Genomic DNA, 18,930 nt, shown 5'->3' on the forward strand with positions numbered 1-18,930 from the left:
ATGGAGCTCCTTAAGGATTATGTGGGAGGAGACATAGTAAAAGGGTTTTGTAAACCATGCAGGACTCTCCAGGATTGGCTTCAAGAAGATGTCAGTTCTTTCCTCAACAAACAGGACTGCACATTTAAACACCATTTAGGACCTGCTGGTCTACCAATTATGCCTTACAGGAGGCGTAGTTAATCCTTAAGAGAAACTATAGTTAGCAATAACGTCCAAAGGAAAAGTAATAGTAGCTGACACTAATGGAGCTCTCTGGATGGACCAAGAACTTTGGACATATTTCACCCATATTTAATCCTCACTACAACTCTGTCTAGTGGATACTATTACTATCCTATTAATGATGAGGAAAACAAGGCTTAGTGAGGTGTGGACACATAGCCAGAAAGGGGTGGAATATCTAACTGGGTGTGTGAAACCCCAGGGTCAGAGACTGACCGCCGTGCACCCTGCCCTCACCATCACACAGTACTGCTCAATTTTGGTTTGGCACTTGGGGATCCAGTAGGTATGCTTGTTCCGAGGGGTCAGTGCTTTCTTCAGGCCCTCCTGACACTCACATCCCAGCCATGAGCAGGGGTCACTGTCACAGCTACAGGGTGGATGTTCCCAGTCAATAACAGGGTCACCACACCTTTTCACTCCACAACTCTCCCCTAAAGAGCCTGGTGACTCTTATTTATGGGATGAGGTTTTTGTACTCTCTCCTGTAGGAGTAAATGCAATTGTATTTATTCTGGAGATGTCTCTATTGCTTCTGGCTTACAGGATTCTTAAGAAGCAGAAGACCTGCTCACCAGTCATTGTCAGAGAGAACACTTCAACATCCAGGACTCTAAATTAAAAACAGTTCATTCAGCGAATGTGGGGGTGGGGAGGCAGGAGAGAGCCTTTGTGGCCAACTCATCCTGGCAGCCTCAAAGAGATCTGTTTCTTTTTAAAATGAAATTGGAGGGGGGGGCAAACGTAGATTATCTTATAAGAGGAGTAGACCATTGGTAATTGCTGTCCAAATTTCAGAAACTCCCACACCTCAGGCCCCAGCATAGGGAAATAGTATATATCTATCTAGTCAGTGAGGGAGAGTCCAGTGGGGATGGTGGGCAGGGGACACACGGTGAGAAGAAAGGGAGAGACAGATCTCACAGCTTGGCCTGAGTGGCCCAGTGACCTCTGACCTGGGAGGGAAGCCCCAAAATGAGGGAGAGATACTTTATCCTAGCCTGTGTCTGTAACTTCCTAAGGCCTCTGACACCTAACTTTGGGGAGACATCTTGGGCTTAACGTCTTGGTTTTCAGAGGGGAGTACTATATCCCACCAATCTGACTGTTCATGCCTCTCAAGAGAATACCCGGGAACAAAGAATTCCTTAACTGACCTCACGGATTACGAGGTGTCCACTTCTCCTGCCCTGGGTTAATGGGTATGTCTCTGATATTCAGGACAGCATTATCCATCCTCTGAGAGATCCTGGCTTGCCCTGCTTATATGTGGGGGTTGGGGGGAACTGGTTGGGTAGGGGTCACAGGTCACATCTTTCCTCTTATAATGATACTCAAAGCCCTTCTCCTGGTGATGAATTGTGACCTACGGAACAAAGAGAAGAGTGATTTATGTCTCACAAAATGGATAGCTCGTCTTACCTCCTTCTGATCATTCTCCTGTGTCTGTAATAGTAACTTTTTTTCCATTCAAGTAGACCCAGATATGATGTTGAGATGTTGGGTTGGGAGCATGGCTTCCCCACATCCTCTTTTGCTCTGTTTGTGGAATGAAGAGGAGTGTGGGTGGTCCTCTGTGCAGACCTCGTCCCTCCTTGTTCTCCCTCTTCACACCTCTGCTTGGTTTTATCCCATTCCATGGGTTTAACCACTTCTAGCCCTTGCTTCACCCTGCTTTCTGCTTGTGGCGGTGCTGGCCTGAGAAGAGCTCCATTTATGTGCCAAAGCCAGAAAGCTGTGCATGGTGAAGCTAAGAAGCTTGGGATGCTCCAGGCTGTGGACCCATCAGAGGACCTTGCTTGGGGCTGGGTGAGTCTGGCCTCCATTTAATATCCTAAGTTCATTACCATGTGGGCATTGCACTCACAGTTTCTGTTGAAGAAGGACATAAAGAAATAGCTGTGTGAATGTACACTTGTCTGTACCACACAGGACCAGCACAGATGGGTTGTAACCATGGTCTTTGGTGGGAGAACCAAAGGGAACATGGGATAAGAACATGGGAGAGAGCTGAGTTCTTAGTACCAGACAAAGCTTGATTTATTTTGAGTTTTTAAAATACTTTTTATTTTGAAACAATCACGTATTCATAGGAAAAATAGTATGGAGAGGTACTATGTACCCTTTACCCGGTTTCTCCCAATGGGTCCATATGACATATTGCGCTATAATACCAAAAGCAGAGAGTTGACATTGCAGTAATGTGTATAGTTCCATGCCATTTTGTCATACAGATTCATGAAACTACCACCCCACTGCCTCAAGACACAAAACTGTTTCTATCGCCACCAAGATCTCTGTTGTGCTACTCCTTTGTAGTCATGCCTGCCCGCTTCCGACTGACTACCATCACAACCACTAATCTGTTCGCCATCACTATAATTTGTCATTTTGAGAATGTCACATAAATGGAACCATGAGATATGTAACTGTTTAAAATTGGTTTTTCTTGTTTAACATAATACCTTTGAGATCTGTCCAGGATGTTGCTTGTATCGATAGTTTGTTCCTTTTTATTGCTGAGTTGTATTCCATGGTATGGATGTACTGTGATTTATCTGATCGTTCACCTATTGAGGCATATTTGGGTTGTTTCCAGTGTGGGGCTATACAAGTAAAGCTGCTGCTATAAACAATCATGTACAGGTTTTTGCGTGGACATAGACTTTCATTTCTCTAGAATAAATGCCTAGGAGTGCATTTGCTGGGTTGGATGGTAGTTGCTTGTTGATTTTTTTTTTTTTTTCTTAAGAACCTACCAAACTTTTTTCCGAAGTGGCCGTACAATTTTACATTTGCACCAGCTATGTAGGAGAGATTCAGTTTCTCTACATCTTTGCCAGCATTTGGTGTTGTCACTAATTTTTATTGTGGCTATTCAAATAGGTGTGAAGTGACATCTCAGCATGGTCTTCATTTGCATTTCCCTAATGGCCGGTGATGTTGAACATCTTTTCATGTTCTTATTTGCCATGTGTGTGTGCTCTTCATTGAAACGTCTGTTCATATAGTTTGTCCTTTTTGTAACCAGATTTTTTACTATTGTTTTGAGAGCTGCTTATATATATGAGATACAGGTCCTTTTGGGGGCATGTAGTTTGCAAATATTTTCTCCCAGTCTGTGGCTTAAGATCCCCTTAATAGGATCTTTCACAGAAAAAAAAAGTTTGGATTCTGATGAAATCTAATTAATCAATTCTTAATTTTCTGGATCCTGCTTTTGGTGTATGTCTTAAGAACTCCTCACCAAACCTAGTTCCTGAAAGTTTTCTCTTACATCTTCTTTTAAAAGTTTTATAGCCTTGCATTTAAATCTGTGATCCATTTTGAGTTAATTTTTGTATAGGTGTGAGGTTCTTTTTTTTTTTTTTGCCTATAGTTATCCAATTGCTCCCGCATCATTTGTTGAGAAGACTATCATTTCTCTATTGAATTGCCTTTGCTCCTTTGTCAAAAACCAGTTGGCCATGCTTGTGTGGATCTATTCTGGGTTTTCTCTTCTGTTTCACTGATGTATGTGTACATCTCTCTGCTAATACCACACTGCCTTGATTACTGTAATGGTATAGCAAGTCCTGATAACAGGTAGAAGCTTGATTTTTAGTCTGCAGTGGTATATGTTTATGTTATGGTTACCATACTTTATAACCAATTCAGTTTCCCTTCTACTTTGCCTTTAAGGAGACTTAAAGACAAATTTGAAGCTTGCTTTTTAGTAACTGGATGGGATCTTATGTATTTCTGTGCTCCAGCTTTTCTTCTAGGCTTAGCTGAATAGTTGTATTTTTCCTTTGAACTTGATTTGTTAATCTATGTTCCTAAACTTTTTCTATTCTCAACAACAGTCTTGCAAAGGAGGTGTCAGCATCTCTATTTCACAGTTGAGGAAATGGAGGCTCATTCAAGACCACCTGTCCAATACATGGCAAGCAGGAATTCCTTCTCGGGGTCAGCTTAATTCCAAGCCCTCTTCCTTTCAGGGCCACAGAATGCCTCTCAGTTCTGGATTCTCTCATCCTTGAACATTTGGGCCTGAGCTCAGTGATCTCTGAGGTCCTTGCAAGTTCTCAGATCCTCATCTCATGCTGTTAAGTTGCTGATGGAGATGAGACTGGGAGCAGGGCCAGTTAGGTCTGAGCTTTGCTGAGAGACCTGCTATGAAACCTGGCAGAAGCTGAGGGTATAGGCTGGCTGGCTGGCTTTGATCAATCCCCAGCTCTCTCAGTTTAGAAGATCTTGATTCCTGGGGTGTGGCCTCCTGTTTGGGATGGATTACATTTGATCAGGGTGGGGAACGAAACCAAGACAGGGAGTGTGAGGCTACACCATGAGGTTGAAGGATGGGTGGATACTCCAGTGAGCAGCCCTCTCCCAGCACCGGTCCTCCGAACCCCTTTGCCCCGTTGGGATGCTCAGGAGGCTCAGGGGAAATGCTGGAGGCTCTGACATGGCTGGAGGGAAGAGCACCAGCCTGGGACAGTAACCCCAAATGAACTTGGGGATATTCAGTCTGGTCAGCATTGGTGCTGACTCCCACAGGGTTGCTCCCTGCCTCCCAGAAAGTAGGCACACGAACCCTTTGGTAGAAATTCAGGGGGATCCCTGGGTGGCTCAGGGGTTTAGTGCCTGCCTTTGGCCCAGGGCGTGATCCTGGAGTCCCAGGATCAAGTCCCATGTTGGGCTCCCTGCATGCAGCCTGCTTCTCCCTCTGCCTGTGTCTCTGCCTCTCTTTCTCTCTGTGTGTCTCTCATGAATGAATACATAAAATCTTTAAAAAGAAAGAAAGAAAGAAAGAAAGAAAGAAAGAAAGAAAGAAAGAAAGAAAGAAAGAGAGAAAGAAAGAAAGAGAGAAAGAGAGAGAAAGAAAGAGAGAGAGAGAGAGAGAGAGAAGAAAGAAAGAAAGAAAGAAAGAAAGAAAGAAAGAAAGAAAGAAAGAAAGAAAGAAAGAATTAATTCAGTGTGCACCTGAGTCCTATAGGAACCTGGGAGTCTGGTAACAAACATCAGTAATACCTATTTTTGTTCCTCAGAATGCTCTTACACCCCTGAGAGATGCTGGCCTAGAGCACAGAAAGCCTCAGTTAAAATGCAGGTGTCATTGGGGAGGGCCTCAGTAAGCCAGTGTTTGTCCAACCAACCCGCCAAGATGCCCTGAGTTCTAGGAGAGAGTAAACAGGTTTCCACATAGGAGTAGACAAGAGGATGAGTGGATGAACCATGAGTATTATATTTCTGGAATCTTTTATGTTTTATCTTAAAATCAAGTGAATTTTAGGTTTTCCTACACAGTATAGTGTATGTTTCCAAATAATGTATTTCCCCCTAAATCTTGGAGTAACAGTGATGCTCTAGGAAGCTATGCTGCATCTAGCTCGAGTCTCCCAAATGTGACTCCCAGGTGGAGCATAGCAAGTTTGGGAAACACAGCACAGGTAGACCTCACGCCAGAACTAGTTTATCCAGTTAGTTCACTCAGCCAGCTTGGTACGTGCAGAGGGACCGGTACCTAGAAAGTTTAAGTGGGACAGGTACGGGGTGTGGATGTCAGACAATTCCTGGGCTGGTCTCTGCGACGCCCCAGGAGATGAGCCAGCTAGAGAATGCACTGAGGTCCCTATGGGCCCGGAGGAAAGGGGTAGTAGCCAAGGGAAGGGCGGGGAGGACAGCAGGCTTCCAGAGTCACCCTTGCCTTGCATAATGGGCTGCCAATGAGTTTGCAGGATGGGATTAAACAGACCACTTTCTCAGTCGTTTTACATCATTCTTGCCTCATGCCTCAGGGCCTTTTGAAAGCTTCCTGCTTTGCCTTTGATTCTCAGAGCATTTGAGGGGAGTAGAGTGGCAGCTAAGCATTGGTGCAGGAGCCCTGGGCTCACTCACTCATAAGCCTTTACTGAGCATCCACCACGTGGGGCTCTGTACCAGGTATTACTGTTTGTACTTGGCTCCCTAAGAGGCTCCCAATCTTCCAAGAAACAATAATCTGTAAATTCCCTGCCTCTCAGCATGACCAACAGCCTTGATTTGTCCAGGACTGAGGCAGTTTCTGGGACACAGGACTTTCAGTTTTCAAACTGGAAAAGTTCTGGACAGGTTGGGACAAGTTGGTCACCCTACTGCTTCCCTTGCTGTGACATTGTACAAGAAAGGACTTCGACCCTCTGCTGATGGAGGGTCAGGGATGGTGCCCAGTGATGGAAATAAACCTCAAGGATCTATGGCAGGAAGGGATTGTAGTCTTCCAGAGAGAAGATGAGCATGAGCCAGGACACTGGTGGTGGGGCTCATGGAGCAACGAGCCCTATTACTCCTTCTCATTTGTATGCAGAAGCCTGTCTTCGTTGTTCATCATGATTGCTACAGCATTTTTAACTTCTCATGGTATAGAATCCATACAAGTGATGATATAACTGACCTGTAGAAAGATGGTGCTTCTTGGCTTATAGAATTAGTTGAATTTCAGAGTTGAACGAGACAAGAAAGATCATCTGCTCAAAGAGGCAGGAATCCTCTTGATGTCCTTACCTCTTTTGCATAGCCCTAGTAACGGGGAACTCACCACCTCACAAGGAAGGCCCAGGAGCTGGTAGCAACACAGGCTTTATTTTTTTATGTTTTAAAAAGATTTTATTTATTTATTTATGAGAGACACACACAGAGAGAGAGAAAGAGACAGGCAGAGACACAGGCAGGGGGAGAAGCAGGATCCATGTAGGGAGCCTGATGCGAGACTCAATCCCAGGACTCCAGGATCACACCTTGGGCCAAAGGCAGGCGCTAAACCACTGAGCCACCCAGGGATCCCTGCAGCACAGGCTTTAAATCTCTCCTATGTTGAATTGAAATCTCCCCTGCTTTTCCATGTACATCCCTAGAGGGAAGCTAGCAGAATCCCCTCTTCCTGGTTACTGCCCTCGATATTTCCAGTAGAAAACAGTCTCCTCTCTCCCATAAGTCCCTGTAACTGGGGAGCAGCTTGGCAGGGTTGAAATGGAAAGCCAGGTGGTCTGGGCTACTCTCCTCTGAAAGCTGAACCAGGCTCTGAAGTTGGGCGTTGCTAAGGGGTGTGTGTGGTTCCCGACTCTTGCTGTCCCTGATCACAAAAGTTTTCTTGCTAGTTTCAGTCACTGCAAGGAGTGTGGTCCCCACTCATGAGGGGGCCTCCGGCTTTGTGGAGGCCGGTGGGCTCCGAGTTTCCAGGAACCAGCAGAGATCTTCTCATCATGGGGACCTTCACCCCATCAGATCCTGCAAATTTGTTATGCCTTCATGAGCTGCAAGGCCTGCCCCAACCCATTATTCCTCCTTACCCCCAACTTCCTCTGTTCTCACTCTCAGCTCCTCACTTCCTCTGACTCTGCAGGCCTTCATGGAGTGTCCATGCCAAGCCTGGAAAAGCTCTGAATAAGTCATTGAGTCTATCATCTAGTCTCCAAGTAGATGGCATCTCTCAGGAGGCTCACTGGGGACAAGAGGCTCACTGGGGACTCCATCCTGACTCTATCACCAGAAGGCCTAGCAGAGACCCTCACAGAGGGATCTGACCTAGTGCTAGCAGGAACATACCTGTGGGATGTACTCCAGGGATACACCTCACACATCCCTCCCATCCTAAAGTGGCAGGACCAAATTATTGTAGAACCAGCTTTGTCTATTGGACCATCTCCACCCCTAGGCCTTGTCACTGACTTGGAAAGTAAGCCTGCAGGGCCCTGTGGTTTTCCATTTCATTTCACATTGCCCTGCTGTCAGGAGGATGTCCTCCTAGGCTCACTGCAGCCTGGGGCTCCTCCTTTGTACTCAGTGTCCCAGCAAAGCACTGTTCCACTGAATCAACATGAAAATTTAACATTTAACATGTAAAACTAGCAAGGAGTGGGGACAAGCTTGTTTGGGTTGCTTAAATTAACAAATATTCAGAATTCCCACCCTCAGCAACACATTTTTATTGGTAACAATTATGATATGGTTTTCAATCGTCACACAGATGGATACATTTTATGAGGGCAAATATGTATGGGAAAATATATGAGGGCATATGGATATTTAATTGTGATATTTAATTTGGATATTTAATTTGGGGGAACCCATTATGCGATAAATTTAGTGAAATAGTAAGTGGGCCTTTCAGAAATGCTATCTGACTAATCTTACCATGCTCCGAGGTGTATATTATCCACCTTTTATGGTGGAGACTAGCAGGCAGCTCACGGGAATTGCCATATCACACAGTGACAGAGCTGGTATTTGGGGACTCTTTCCTCTATGGCTGCTTCCTGCATCCCACCATAATTCCACCAGCTGAGCCAGAGCTTTGCTACTTCAGTCCTTCGTACCAACAGACACAAGCAGAGCTATTTATTTATATTTATTATTTTATTTTTCTAAGCCAGATTTGACAATGGTAGCCCTGTAAGTCTTTATTCCTCAGCTTTGCTCTTTTGTTGCACATCCCCTCCCCTCTGCTCATAAGGCTAGACAGATGCTCCAGCTGTATGGCACACAAGCACTTAGACCAGAGACCCCAGCCTGAAGTGGGGGGAGCCATCAGGTGAGTTGGAAATACTTCCTAAAGAATAAATGGAACCCCAGTCAGCTGAACAACATTTTATTATATGACTCATATGCTTAAAGGCTTATAATGAGGAAATGACTCGCATATCTAGCAATCGGATATGCATTCAGGTACACCAGGGGACATCCATCTATGGAATATTTACGAATTATTATTAAAAGTTTTCTTGAGAGGTGCCTGGGTAGCTCAGTCAGTTAAGCATCTGCCTTAAGCTCAGGTCATGATCCCAGGCTCCAGGGATTGAGCTCAATGTCAGGCTACCTGCTCCTTGGGGAGCCTGCTTCTCCCTCTCCCTCTGTCTGCTGCTCCCTCTGTCAAATGAATAAATAAATAAACAAATAAATATTTTCTTGAGAATAGTTTGGGGGTAAGGGTTTGTTCTATAACGAAAGCAGAAGCTGCAGGATAGGCAACTATATGTAGAGATGATCCAAATTTTTAAGTCACAAGAAGACTTGAAAAGTATATACCTAAACAGATAGTTCTCTGTGTGAGAAGCCCACAGATGATTTTTGTCTTCCTTCTTTGTGACTTCCTATGTTTTCCATTTTTCTGCGGTAAACATGTCCTGTACTTATAATTAGAAAAACCTGCCAATTAAAATGCCCTAAAGCCTGTGGGGACCCCACACCCCCCTTTGTTGGATGCAGTGAGACATGTGTTGTGGAATATGAAATGTGATATAAGATGGGAGGTGTCTGGTCTCCAGGTACCTGAGGATGGACCAAAGATGAAGTCAAGATGGCAGGTGGGGGTGTGGGCTTCTCTAGAAGACCATCCCATGGTTCCCATCACTGTTCTCATGGCATTATTATGTTTGTTATTGCATTTGAGTCTTATATCTCTTCAGAGTTGGGGGTAAAGTTGAATAATAATACTCCAATTCTATTTTTTTTTAATTTTTATTTATTTATGATAGTCACACACACACACACAGAGAGAGAGGCAGAGACACAGGCAGAGGGAGAAGCAGGCTCCATGCACCGGGATCCCGACGTGGGATTTGATCCCGGGTCTTCAGGATCGCGCCCTGGGCCAAAGGCAGGTGTCAAACCGCTGCGCCACCCAGGGATCCCTCCAATTCTTTTTAAAAAAGATTTTAGTTATTTATTTGAGAGAGAGAGAGAGAGAGAATACAAGCAGGAAGGAGGGGCAGAGGGAGAAGTAGACTCACAGTGGAGCAGGGAGCCCAGTGTGGGACTCCATCCTAGCATCATGACCTGAGCCAAAGGCAGACGCTTAACTGACTGAGTCATCCAGGTGCCCCAACAATACTTTAATTCTTAAAGAGAGGTAAAACTATGGAACATTTTCTTCTCTGAGAATATTTGAGAGGCATTTCTCTGCTTTTCTCTCTGCTCTTCTGGTGCCCATTCCCAGGGACTGGCTCAGAGCTTGGGAATCTAGCCCTAAGGTTGGCCAAGCATCTTAGGGAAGTGAGTGTATCTGATGGGCTCCATGCCATGAAGGAAGAGTGTGCCTGAGGGAGAGGCAGTGAGGATAGAATAGAGGCTGAGACAGGAACTGCTAAGTGCTGCCTGGAGTCTGGTCCTGAGCTTGGACTTTTACACCTGGAAGGATGTGGGAACATCCTGGGTGGGTTTTACCTAGTCATTTGGTAAGCCTTGATTAAAAAAAAAAAGAAAAAAAGCCTTGCTTAACTACCCCCTGTTTATAAGATAGCACTCTGCAAGTGTTTCTATTCAGCAGGGGTTTCAAAACTCTAAGGCCAGGAATGGTGTCAGGATGGCTGCCTGAGATGCATTCATTTTGTTCATTCATTCATGTGACATGTCATTATTGATCACCTATCATCAACCATTAAAGATACAATGATGAACAAGAAAGAATGGGCTATGCCTTCTCCAGAGATATAAACAATGGGTAGATACACAAATAAACGTAGTTACAAAGTGTGTCACGAAGGAAAAGAGGGGCACCTGGGTGACTCAGTGGTTGAACATCTGCCTTTGCCTCAGGTCATGATCCTGGGGTCCTAGGATCAAGTCCTATATCAGGCTCCCTGCAGGGAGCCTGCTTCTCCATCTGCCTATGTTTCTGCCTCTCTGTCTGTGTCTCTCATGAATAAATGAATAAAATCTTTTTAAAAATAGAAGGAAAAGAAGTGGGTTTTATAAAGGAGAAGGGAGTAGAGACAACTGGATTTTGCTTAATACATGTGGGGCCATGAACTCTGGATTCTAAAAAGTCACCTTCATGCTTCTGATATATAACCTCTGCATAGAGAACACTGCTGTGCTTCAGACAAGGTACCTATCTTGCAAAGGCTCTGGTTAGTTAGGATAAGATGGATTATAGAAAACTATAATGAATTATGGGTTCCATCAACATGTTAGGTTTACATAACAAGGGGCTTCATACTACAAATACTTACAGATACTTCTTAAATAAAACACCACCAAATATTTTAAAATGGAGCCAAGCTTGTGAGAAAGAAAGTGAAATTTTCAGGTGCAAGAAATGAAGAATGAGTTGAACCAAAACAACGAGTACCCACAGACCCTGCAGTAGGGATAGAGGGGAAAATTGTGTGTGGTATGACTAGACCAGTGAAGAAACCCTAAAGAAACTCCTAATGGAGTTTGGGTATTCCTGTGCTCCTTTGGGAGCAAAGATGGCGTGGGGAGTTGGGCCTCAGACTTATGCATAAAGCTGCCCCCCTAGTGAGAAGGGAACTAATGAAACTCTGCCCACCGCCCTAGGGACAGCAAAGAGGCTTATCTCTAACAGGACCTCTGGGTGAAATAATTCCTCTAAGAAATTATAACCCCCAGTCTGTGCTCCATAGAATTGAAAACAGAATTTATACTATCCACGTAGTATGGGAATCTCTAAGCAGATAAGTTAGCATAAAAATTGTTTTGGGGCTGGTGATAACTCTTTGCCATCTGGTAGACACAAGAGTAAAACCACTTTGGAACGATGTTTCTATAATCTAGACCAACCAGAATCCCCAAGAGAAGACAATGCCCTTGGAAGAGGAGCCTAAAAAACAATTACACAAGGAAATGATCTACCATAAGCAACAGGCAGCAGATATATCGATGAGGAAGATTAGCACCTCAAGATTTTGAGATAATGGGGCATTCTGAAAGAAATTATAAAACCATATTAAAAATGTTTAAAGAGATATAAGAAGAAATAGAAAATAGCAGGAAAGAACAAACTGTGAAAAGGGAATGGGCAGTTTTGAGAAATACGTGGGGATTCTAGAGATGAAAAATATAGATATGAAAATTTAAAATTCAGCGAATGGTTAAATAGCAGATTAGAGAATTTCCCAATTTCAGACCCTTAACTTAGTAACATCTGCACTTAATGATAATTAGTAAGTGGAAGATAGGATTGAAGAAGTTAGTCTGAATATAGCACAGAGGAATAAAGAAGTGGAAACTGTGAAAGATATTAAGACATTAAGGGCAGGGTCCAATAAAAGTCTGAAATGAGTGCCAAAGAAGAGAATAAAATGAATAGATGACAGTATTGAAGAAATGACAGAGTTTTCAGAATTGAGAAAATGTATTGTACCATGATATAAAAAAAGTATAGTAGATTCCTGCAGGAATTTATAGGAAGAGCCCAACCTCTACATATTATAGTGAAATTGCAGAACAGTAAACAGTAAAATTTTAAGAACTCTAGGGTGAAATTGCAGATTACTAAGAATCAGTAATTAGATCAACACTAGTCTTCTCGAAATAAATAATAGATACTAGAAAATAATGGAATAGTTTTCAGAATGCTAAAAGAAAATCATCACCAAATTCAAATTTTATAACTAAAAGATAATTCAAGAAGACAAATTAGAGATTTTCAAACAAAAGCAGAGAATTTACCAATCATCAGTCCTCACTAAAACAAAGAAGGGTGAAATTCATAAAGCAAGAAAAAAAAAAAAAAGAAGAAAAGGTTAGTATGCAAAAAGTGGGAGTAATTATTAATTGTAGGTAGACAAAAATAATAATCATTAATGGAGGGCGGAAAAGATGGAAATAGGAGAATACATGCCATTCATATGAAAAATTAGAAGGGAAAATTGGAATTAAATCTTAAGTCTTGGGCCATCTGAGTGGCTCAGCGGTTAAGCTCTGCCTTCAGTCCAGGGCATGATCCTGGAGTTCCAGGATCGAGTCTCGCATCAGGCTCCCCGCATGGAGCCTGCTTCTCCCTCTGCCTGTGTCTCTGCCTCTCTCTCTCTCTCTGTCTCTCATGAATAAATAAATAATCTTTTAAAAAATAATAAATAAATAAATCTTAAGTCCTTAGCTTGTTTGGGAGGAGAGGGGAAAAATTTACTCTTTAAGTCAATTATGTATGTTAAAATGTATAGGTAATTTAACAGAAAAGATGCTGAATCTATACCATCCAAAGCAGAAGAAAGTAAAAAGTTGAAACCTAATCCAATCAATAAAAGGCTAGAAAAGAGAGAATGAAAGGCAAAAAATAAAAATAAATACAAATAAAAACATCATGGAAGTAGAGCATGATAAAATGAGGTAAATATAAATCTCAATTTGTCAGAAATTACAACACATGAAAATGGATCACTCTCACCATTTCAGGGCTAGAGAATTTCAGGCCAGATTGAGCCAGAAACAGAAAGAAACAGAGACAGAGAGAGAGAGAGAGAGAGAGAGGGAGAGGGAGTGAGAGAGAGAGAGGAGGGAGAGGGAGGGATGGAGGGAGGGGAAAGGAGGAAGAGAATTAAAAAGATAATTCCCCCTGAATAGGATCTTTGGCCCAATGTCTATGATCATCTTTTCCTGATCACCTGCCCTGTAAATTTCTGATTCACTTGTCCAGCCCCCACAATTGTATAAGTCAATTCCTTGAAACATATATACATATACATACATGTATGTATATCTTCTGTTGTCTCTGGCTTGATCAAACCCTGAAGTAGACAAAACAATGGCCTCCCCAGTGTCTGAGTACCCTAATACCCAGAACCTGTGAATCCATTACTTTACGTGGCAGAAAGGACTTAGCAGAAGTAATTACATTTTTTAGAATAGATTGTCTGGGTGGCCCAATGTAATCACAGGGTCTTTATAAGAGGGAGGTGGGAGGGTCAGAGTCAGCCACAAAGGTAAGAGGGAGAGAGATTTCAAGATGCTCAACAGCTGATTCTGAGGAGGAAGGAGCCACAAGCTAAGGAGGTCTCTAGCAGCTAGGAAAGGCAAGGAAGCAGATTCTCCGCTAAAGCTTCCAGAAGGACTACAGGCCTACCGTCCACCTTGATCGTAGGTCTTCTGTCCTCCAGAACTGTAAGACAGTAAATTTGTGTTGTTTTAAGCCACTAAGTTTTATGGTGATTTGTTCCAATAGGGGTAAAAAACTAATACAAATATTGATTCATTCAGGACCCTTCCCTTCTTCCCCAGTAGCGATGCCTTCATTCAGGCTACTTCTTGTCCCTCAGCAGGACCACTTCTCCTGCTTTTCATTGTCTCCCAGAGGTATGTTCTCTGCCTCTCCATAGGAAGTCTCAATTGTTTCTCCTTCCTTCCTTCCTTCCTTCCTTCCTTCCTTCCTTCCTTCCTTCCTTCCTTCCTTCCTTCCTTCCTTCCCTCCTTCCCTCCCTCCCTCCCTCTCTTTCTCTCTTCCTCTCACACCTGCTTTTAAGGACTTCTGATTAATTGAGTCAGGTCCACCCAGATTATGTAGGATAATCCTCCTTACTTAAAGTCAACTCATTATATATTGTAATGACATCTGCAAATTTCCTCCACAGCAACACCTACTTTACTTTGATTGAATAAAAAAAGAAAAAAGAATAACTGGGGACTGTAGCCTAGGCAAACTGACACATCAAAAACATTGCCAAAGGGCAGTGACAGGACCTGTATATGGCAGGATGTGGGAGCAGCAGGCAGAGGGCTCCAGGAGAGGTGAGCACCACTGGGCAATAGACAACCCTCCAAAAAGGGCTGCAGGGGCCAGAGGGGCTTTGCTGAAGTCACTGAAGGGAGGAAGGCGTATTTTGGGGTGAGCTGCTGCAAGGAGGCCTAGAATGGGGCATTCCGTCCACTTCTTCCCATGACTGGAGTCTCCTTCCATTCTCCCCACAGATCAGATGCCCAGCATATCGCCAGTGCCTAGATGCCCCTTCCTTATGTTGTTTATCGGTATTTGTTCTGTGATCTGCTGCAGAGGTCACCCGCCCCTGGGCTGCAGACATGAATGGGTAGCGGTATTGGGGAAGTGGGTGAGCTCATGTCTGCTCCTCCTAGGCTGTAGCTGGTAGGCGTCAAGTATTTGCTTAGCTAATCTTTTCCCGTCTAAAGATGCTTATTGGTGATTTCATTCATGAGTCTTAAACCTGCAGGTAGAAATCTCAGCCAAAACAAACCAGGTGTGGATGATGAAACCACATTCCCTTGCACTTGCCTTCAACTCTCTAAGTGAGGCAGCGTGGGATAGTCAAAGGAACTGAGAGGGGGGCAGAAGTATGCAGCCAGGGGTAGACTGCGGCCTCCATCAGCAGCACAGCCAGACCCTCAGCATGTGAAGAGACCACGTGTCCAGATAGGCAGATGGCCAAGGGAAGTGCTGAGAAATCATGAGATTGCCTCAGTTTTGTAATGGATTTGCACACGGAGGTTGGGCCTTATCTCTAGGAAAGAGATACCTGGAAAGGTATAGGTTAAAGCTCAGGAGGACATACCTGAGTCTGAGATGGTGGTTCCCTAAGCATAGTCCCTGTTCTAGCAGCACTGGCATCACGTGGGATAAATGCAGATTCCTGGGCAATCCCAGAGCTTCCGAATCTGGGGCCCAGCCAGCTGTTTCAGCAAGCCCTCTATGTAATTCTGATGCACCCTGAAATTCTAGAACCTCTGCTCTGAAGCCAGGTACATATCGGGACACTGATTCACTTGCAGAGGTCACCGGGGTGTCTGGGATATCATTGTCCCCAAGCCACTGGTGGGAAGTAATCAATTAAATTGAAATGGTGGCCAGGGAATGTGGGTCTCTAATGTGGAGTCATAGTTGATGGGAGGAACTTTGGGGACTTCCTGCTCCATGTAGTCTGGGGCAAAGCCAAGGGCCATGCATGTCAGGCCCTGAGACCTGCCCCTGGGCCAGGAGAAAGGAGGCTGGGAAGGGTGCAAGAGGGTAGGGTCTTCTCAGCCTGGAGGACCGTGGCCGGCCACCTGTTGGAATTTAGAGAATCTCCACAAGTGCTCTGAGCCCACACACTTGCTGTGCTAGGCTGAGTTCCGTTTCAATCTCTCTTTCTCTTTTTTTTACCCAGGTAGTTTGGAGATGGCAAATGTTCTCAGGTCAGAAGTATTCAAACTAATGATATTTATAGCTTAAAATTAAATACTGTAGGTAAACAGAGAATTTGAGAAATTGGCTTGCTTTCCCCTTGCTCCCACTTCTCCCCTCATTTCCTGTGTTTAGATAGGACATGCCATAGTGCACAGAAGACCTTGACGCCCTGAGCGAGCCCTCCCAGCAGCAGTGGAGATCCCTGTGGCCTAGTCCCCTTGTCACTCCCTGGGGTCCTGGGCAGTGGGTGTGGGAGGGAGTGCCAGAGGGTGTGGGTAGCTGGGAAGGATGTTCTGATTGCCTTTATCTAAACATGGCTTTCCTATAGGAAAGAAGTGAGCATGCTTTCTTGACTTCCTGCCTTGACCTCCCATGTAACAGTTTCCTTTCCTCTCAAACACCAGCCTAGGACCTGAGGAAATTTTCCAAGAGAGGCTTTGGGCATTTTCTGCAGTGCTGACTTGAAGCCCTCTCTTCTCGCTGCCTGAGACCCACCCAGTTTCTTCCATCTTTCCCCACGCAGGCTTGCCAAGGAGGGTGTCCCTCTTCGCCCTCCTTGCTGAACTGAGGAGTGGAACTGGGAGGAAGGCAGAGGGAGGAGAGAGGGTAGGGAACACCTTGGGAGACACAGGAAAGTCAAAGGGACAAGGTTAGAGAAGTAGCTGCCCTCTGTCTGCAAAGTCCAGAAATGAGTTGAAGCAATGGAGAGAGTAGAGCTGGAATAGATGCTGGCGGGGATGACTGCAGAAGACCACCTCCATCCTGGTACGGACTTTGTTGATAAGGCTGCCCGCCCCTGGAGATAGTCAGGGTGGGGACCAGATGGGCAGACTTCTACCCATCTGGAGACTAGACAAAAGGTTGAACTTGGACCAAAACGCATATGTTGTTAGCAACCAACCTGCCTCTGTCAAGCTCCAGATCATCTTTCAGAGTTCCTATGTCCCAGAGAGCCCCGTGTCCTCCTGATTCTTCCACAAATTTAGCAAGTGAAGTTCTGTTAGGAAGCATTCCTGGGGGCTCCATTTCAGGCCAACACCCATCTCACAGATGGTGACTTGCAACTGTGTGGAGTCTAACAAGACATAGAGCTCTTCTGGCCTCAGGGAGAAGGAGCAAAGGTAACAGAAATAATGGGACAAGACATCTTCCCACAGCGGAGGTATTGCTCATGGAGTGTAGTGTCAACAAAAAGCCCAAGGGGGATTTATTTCAAAACCCAACATGTAGGGTACCTACGTGACTCAGTGGTTGAGCATCTACCTTTGGCTCAGGTTGTGATCCTGGGGTCCTGGGATTGAGTCCCACATCAGGCTCCCCGCAGGGAGCCTGCTTCTCCCTCTGCCTATGTCTCTGTGTCTCTCTGTCACTCACTCATAAATAAATAGATAAATTAATTAATTAATTAATTAAATAAATAAATAAAATATTTTTAAAAACCAAGTAGCAACCAAGTTACCATTTTATTTTGGAGATTAGTCCAAAGGATCTCATCCTTTCTTCTTGGGTGTGAGGTTGAATAACTCTCACCATTCACTCTTGGTCCCATTTTCTTTTGAGTTCCTTCCTTCCCTTTCCTTGGTCTCTTACCACCTTCCACTTCCACGTAGTCATCTAGGCACTGTCTTCCCTGGAGCTTTTCTCCTGCTGACATCCCCTGGTCCATGGCCACCCCCTGACTGGAGGCTCTTCCACTACCTGTTCCAAGACCTTGTATGGACCTACCTGCCTCTGGCCTTCCTTTTCTGTCCTCTATTCCTTGTCTTGTTACTGGTTAACCAAATGGTTGACAAGCATTATCCCTGCCAACAAGTATTCAGTGACAGCCAAAGAGAGAAAATTCTGTGGCTCTCCTTGGGCACCAATCCTCTTTCCTGACTTGGTTTTCTCCTCTCACCTATCCAGAACTTTCTCAGACTAACCAGATCATTTCCTAACCCCTAGGCCTGTCAGGCTTGCATTGTTCCGCTCCTCACCTTGTCTCCCAGGCTAGGATGACCCCTTTGCTCCTCTCTGCATTCTGACATTCTTGTCCTCAAAAACCCAGCTCTGATCTCATTTTCTCCAGGGCCCTCTTCCTTACCTTCTCATATTCTGAGTGCCCGTGGCACCATTATCTGTATGGCTGCTCTAGCATCTGCCCTATCGCCTTGAGAGTAGTTACTACTATTGTATACATATGCCTCATCTTATTACCAAACTGCCCCCAAAGGGGTCTGGCTCTGCTTGGCCCTTGGTCACCCCTGGAATATGCTTGGCCCATGATGCTATTCAATAAATATCTGCTTATCATAGTATTTTTAATGTTCCCTCTGGGCAAAACTAACAATGCCCACCCCCCCACACACACACACACTCATAGCCCCCAATAAAATCTATCTGAGCTGGCAGGCCAAAGGAATCATAAAGTGTTTCTGCCCCTTTGTCAGAGGGAGGCGCTGTTTCAGTCATCATAGGGAGATCCACATTCAGTGAAGGGTAGCTCTTGTGTGTGTTTTGAGCTAAGGGAGGTCTTTAGGAGTGACCAACCCCCCCCCACCCCTTTCCATATAACCGTGACTGCCCTGGCATCACACGTGTGATGGCATTAAAGTGATGTTCAAACAGAGCTTGATGGGGAAATCAGAGTTAGGCCGACAAGGAGTCAAGAGAGGGCAGGGTACAGGAGAGTGTGCTAGGCTGAGAACAGCATGTCTGGGGGGCAGAACCCACATGAGGAGAGGTGTGTTTAAGGAAGAGACACAAGTGCAGTGCAGTGCACTGCTGCTGCCTCCCAAAGCCAGCCACGCAAAGGAAGGAGGCCTCCTACAGGTGTGCATGCTGGCAGGCAC

General features: G+C 44.7%; 1 protein-coding gene across 2 annotated transcripts in view; it reads left to right on the forward strand.

Annotated features, from left to right (window-relative positions):
* Positions 1-18,930, forward strand: part of SLCO2A1 (solute carrier organic anion transporter family member 2A1) — an 80,641-nt gene that overhangs the window by 2,248 nt on the left and 59,463 nt on the right. The window contains exon 1 of one of the 2 annotated variants that reach the window (XM_072792678.1): positions 1,975-2,034. The exons of the other annotated variant lie outside the window; for it this stretch is intronic. Within the exon in view, the coding sequence (XP_072648779.1) occupies positions 1,990-2,034 (45 nt within the window). The 5' untranslated portion in view covers positions 1,975-1,989. Of the gene's footprint in view, positions 1-1,974; positions 2,035-18,930 lie in introns of those variants that run through there. 2 annotated transcript variants of the gene reach the window in all.

The sequence above is a fragment of the Canis lupus genome, chromosome 22, assembly GCF_048164855.1.
Source record: "Canis lupus baileyi chromosome 22, mCanLup2.hap1, whole genome shotgun sequence".
NCBI classification, from domain to species: Eukaryota; Metazoa; Chordata; class Mammalia; order Carnivora; family Canidae; genus Canis; species Canis lupus.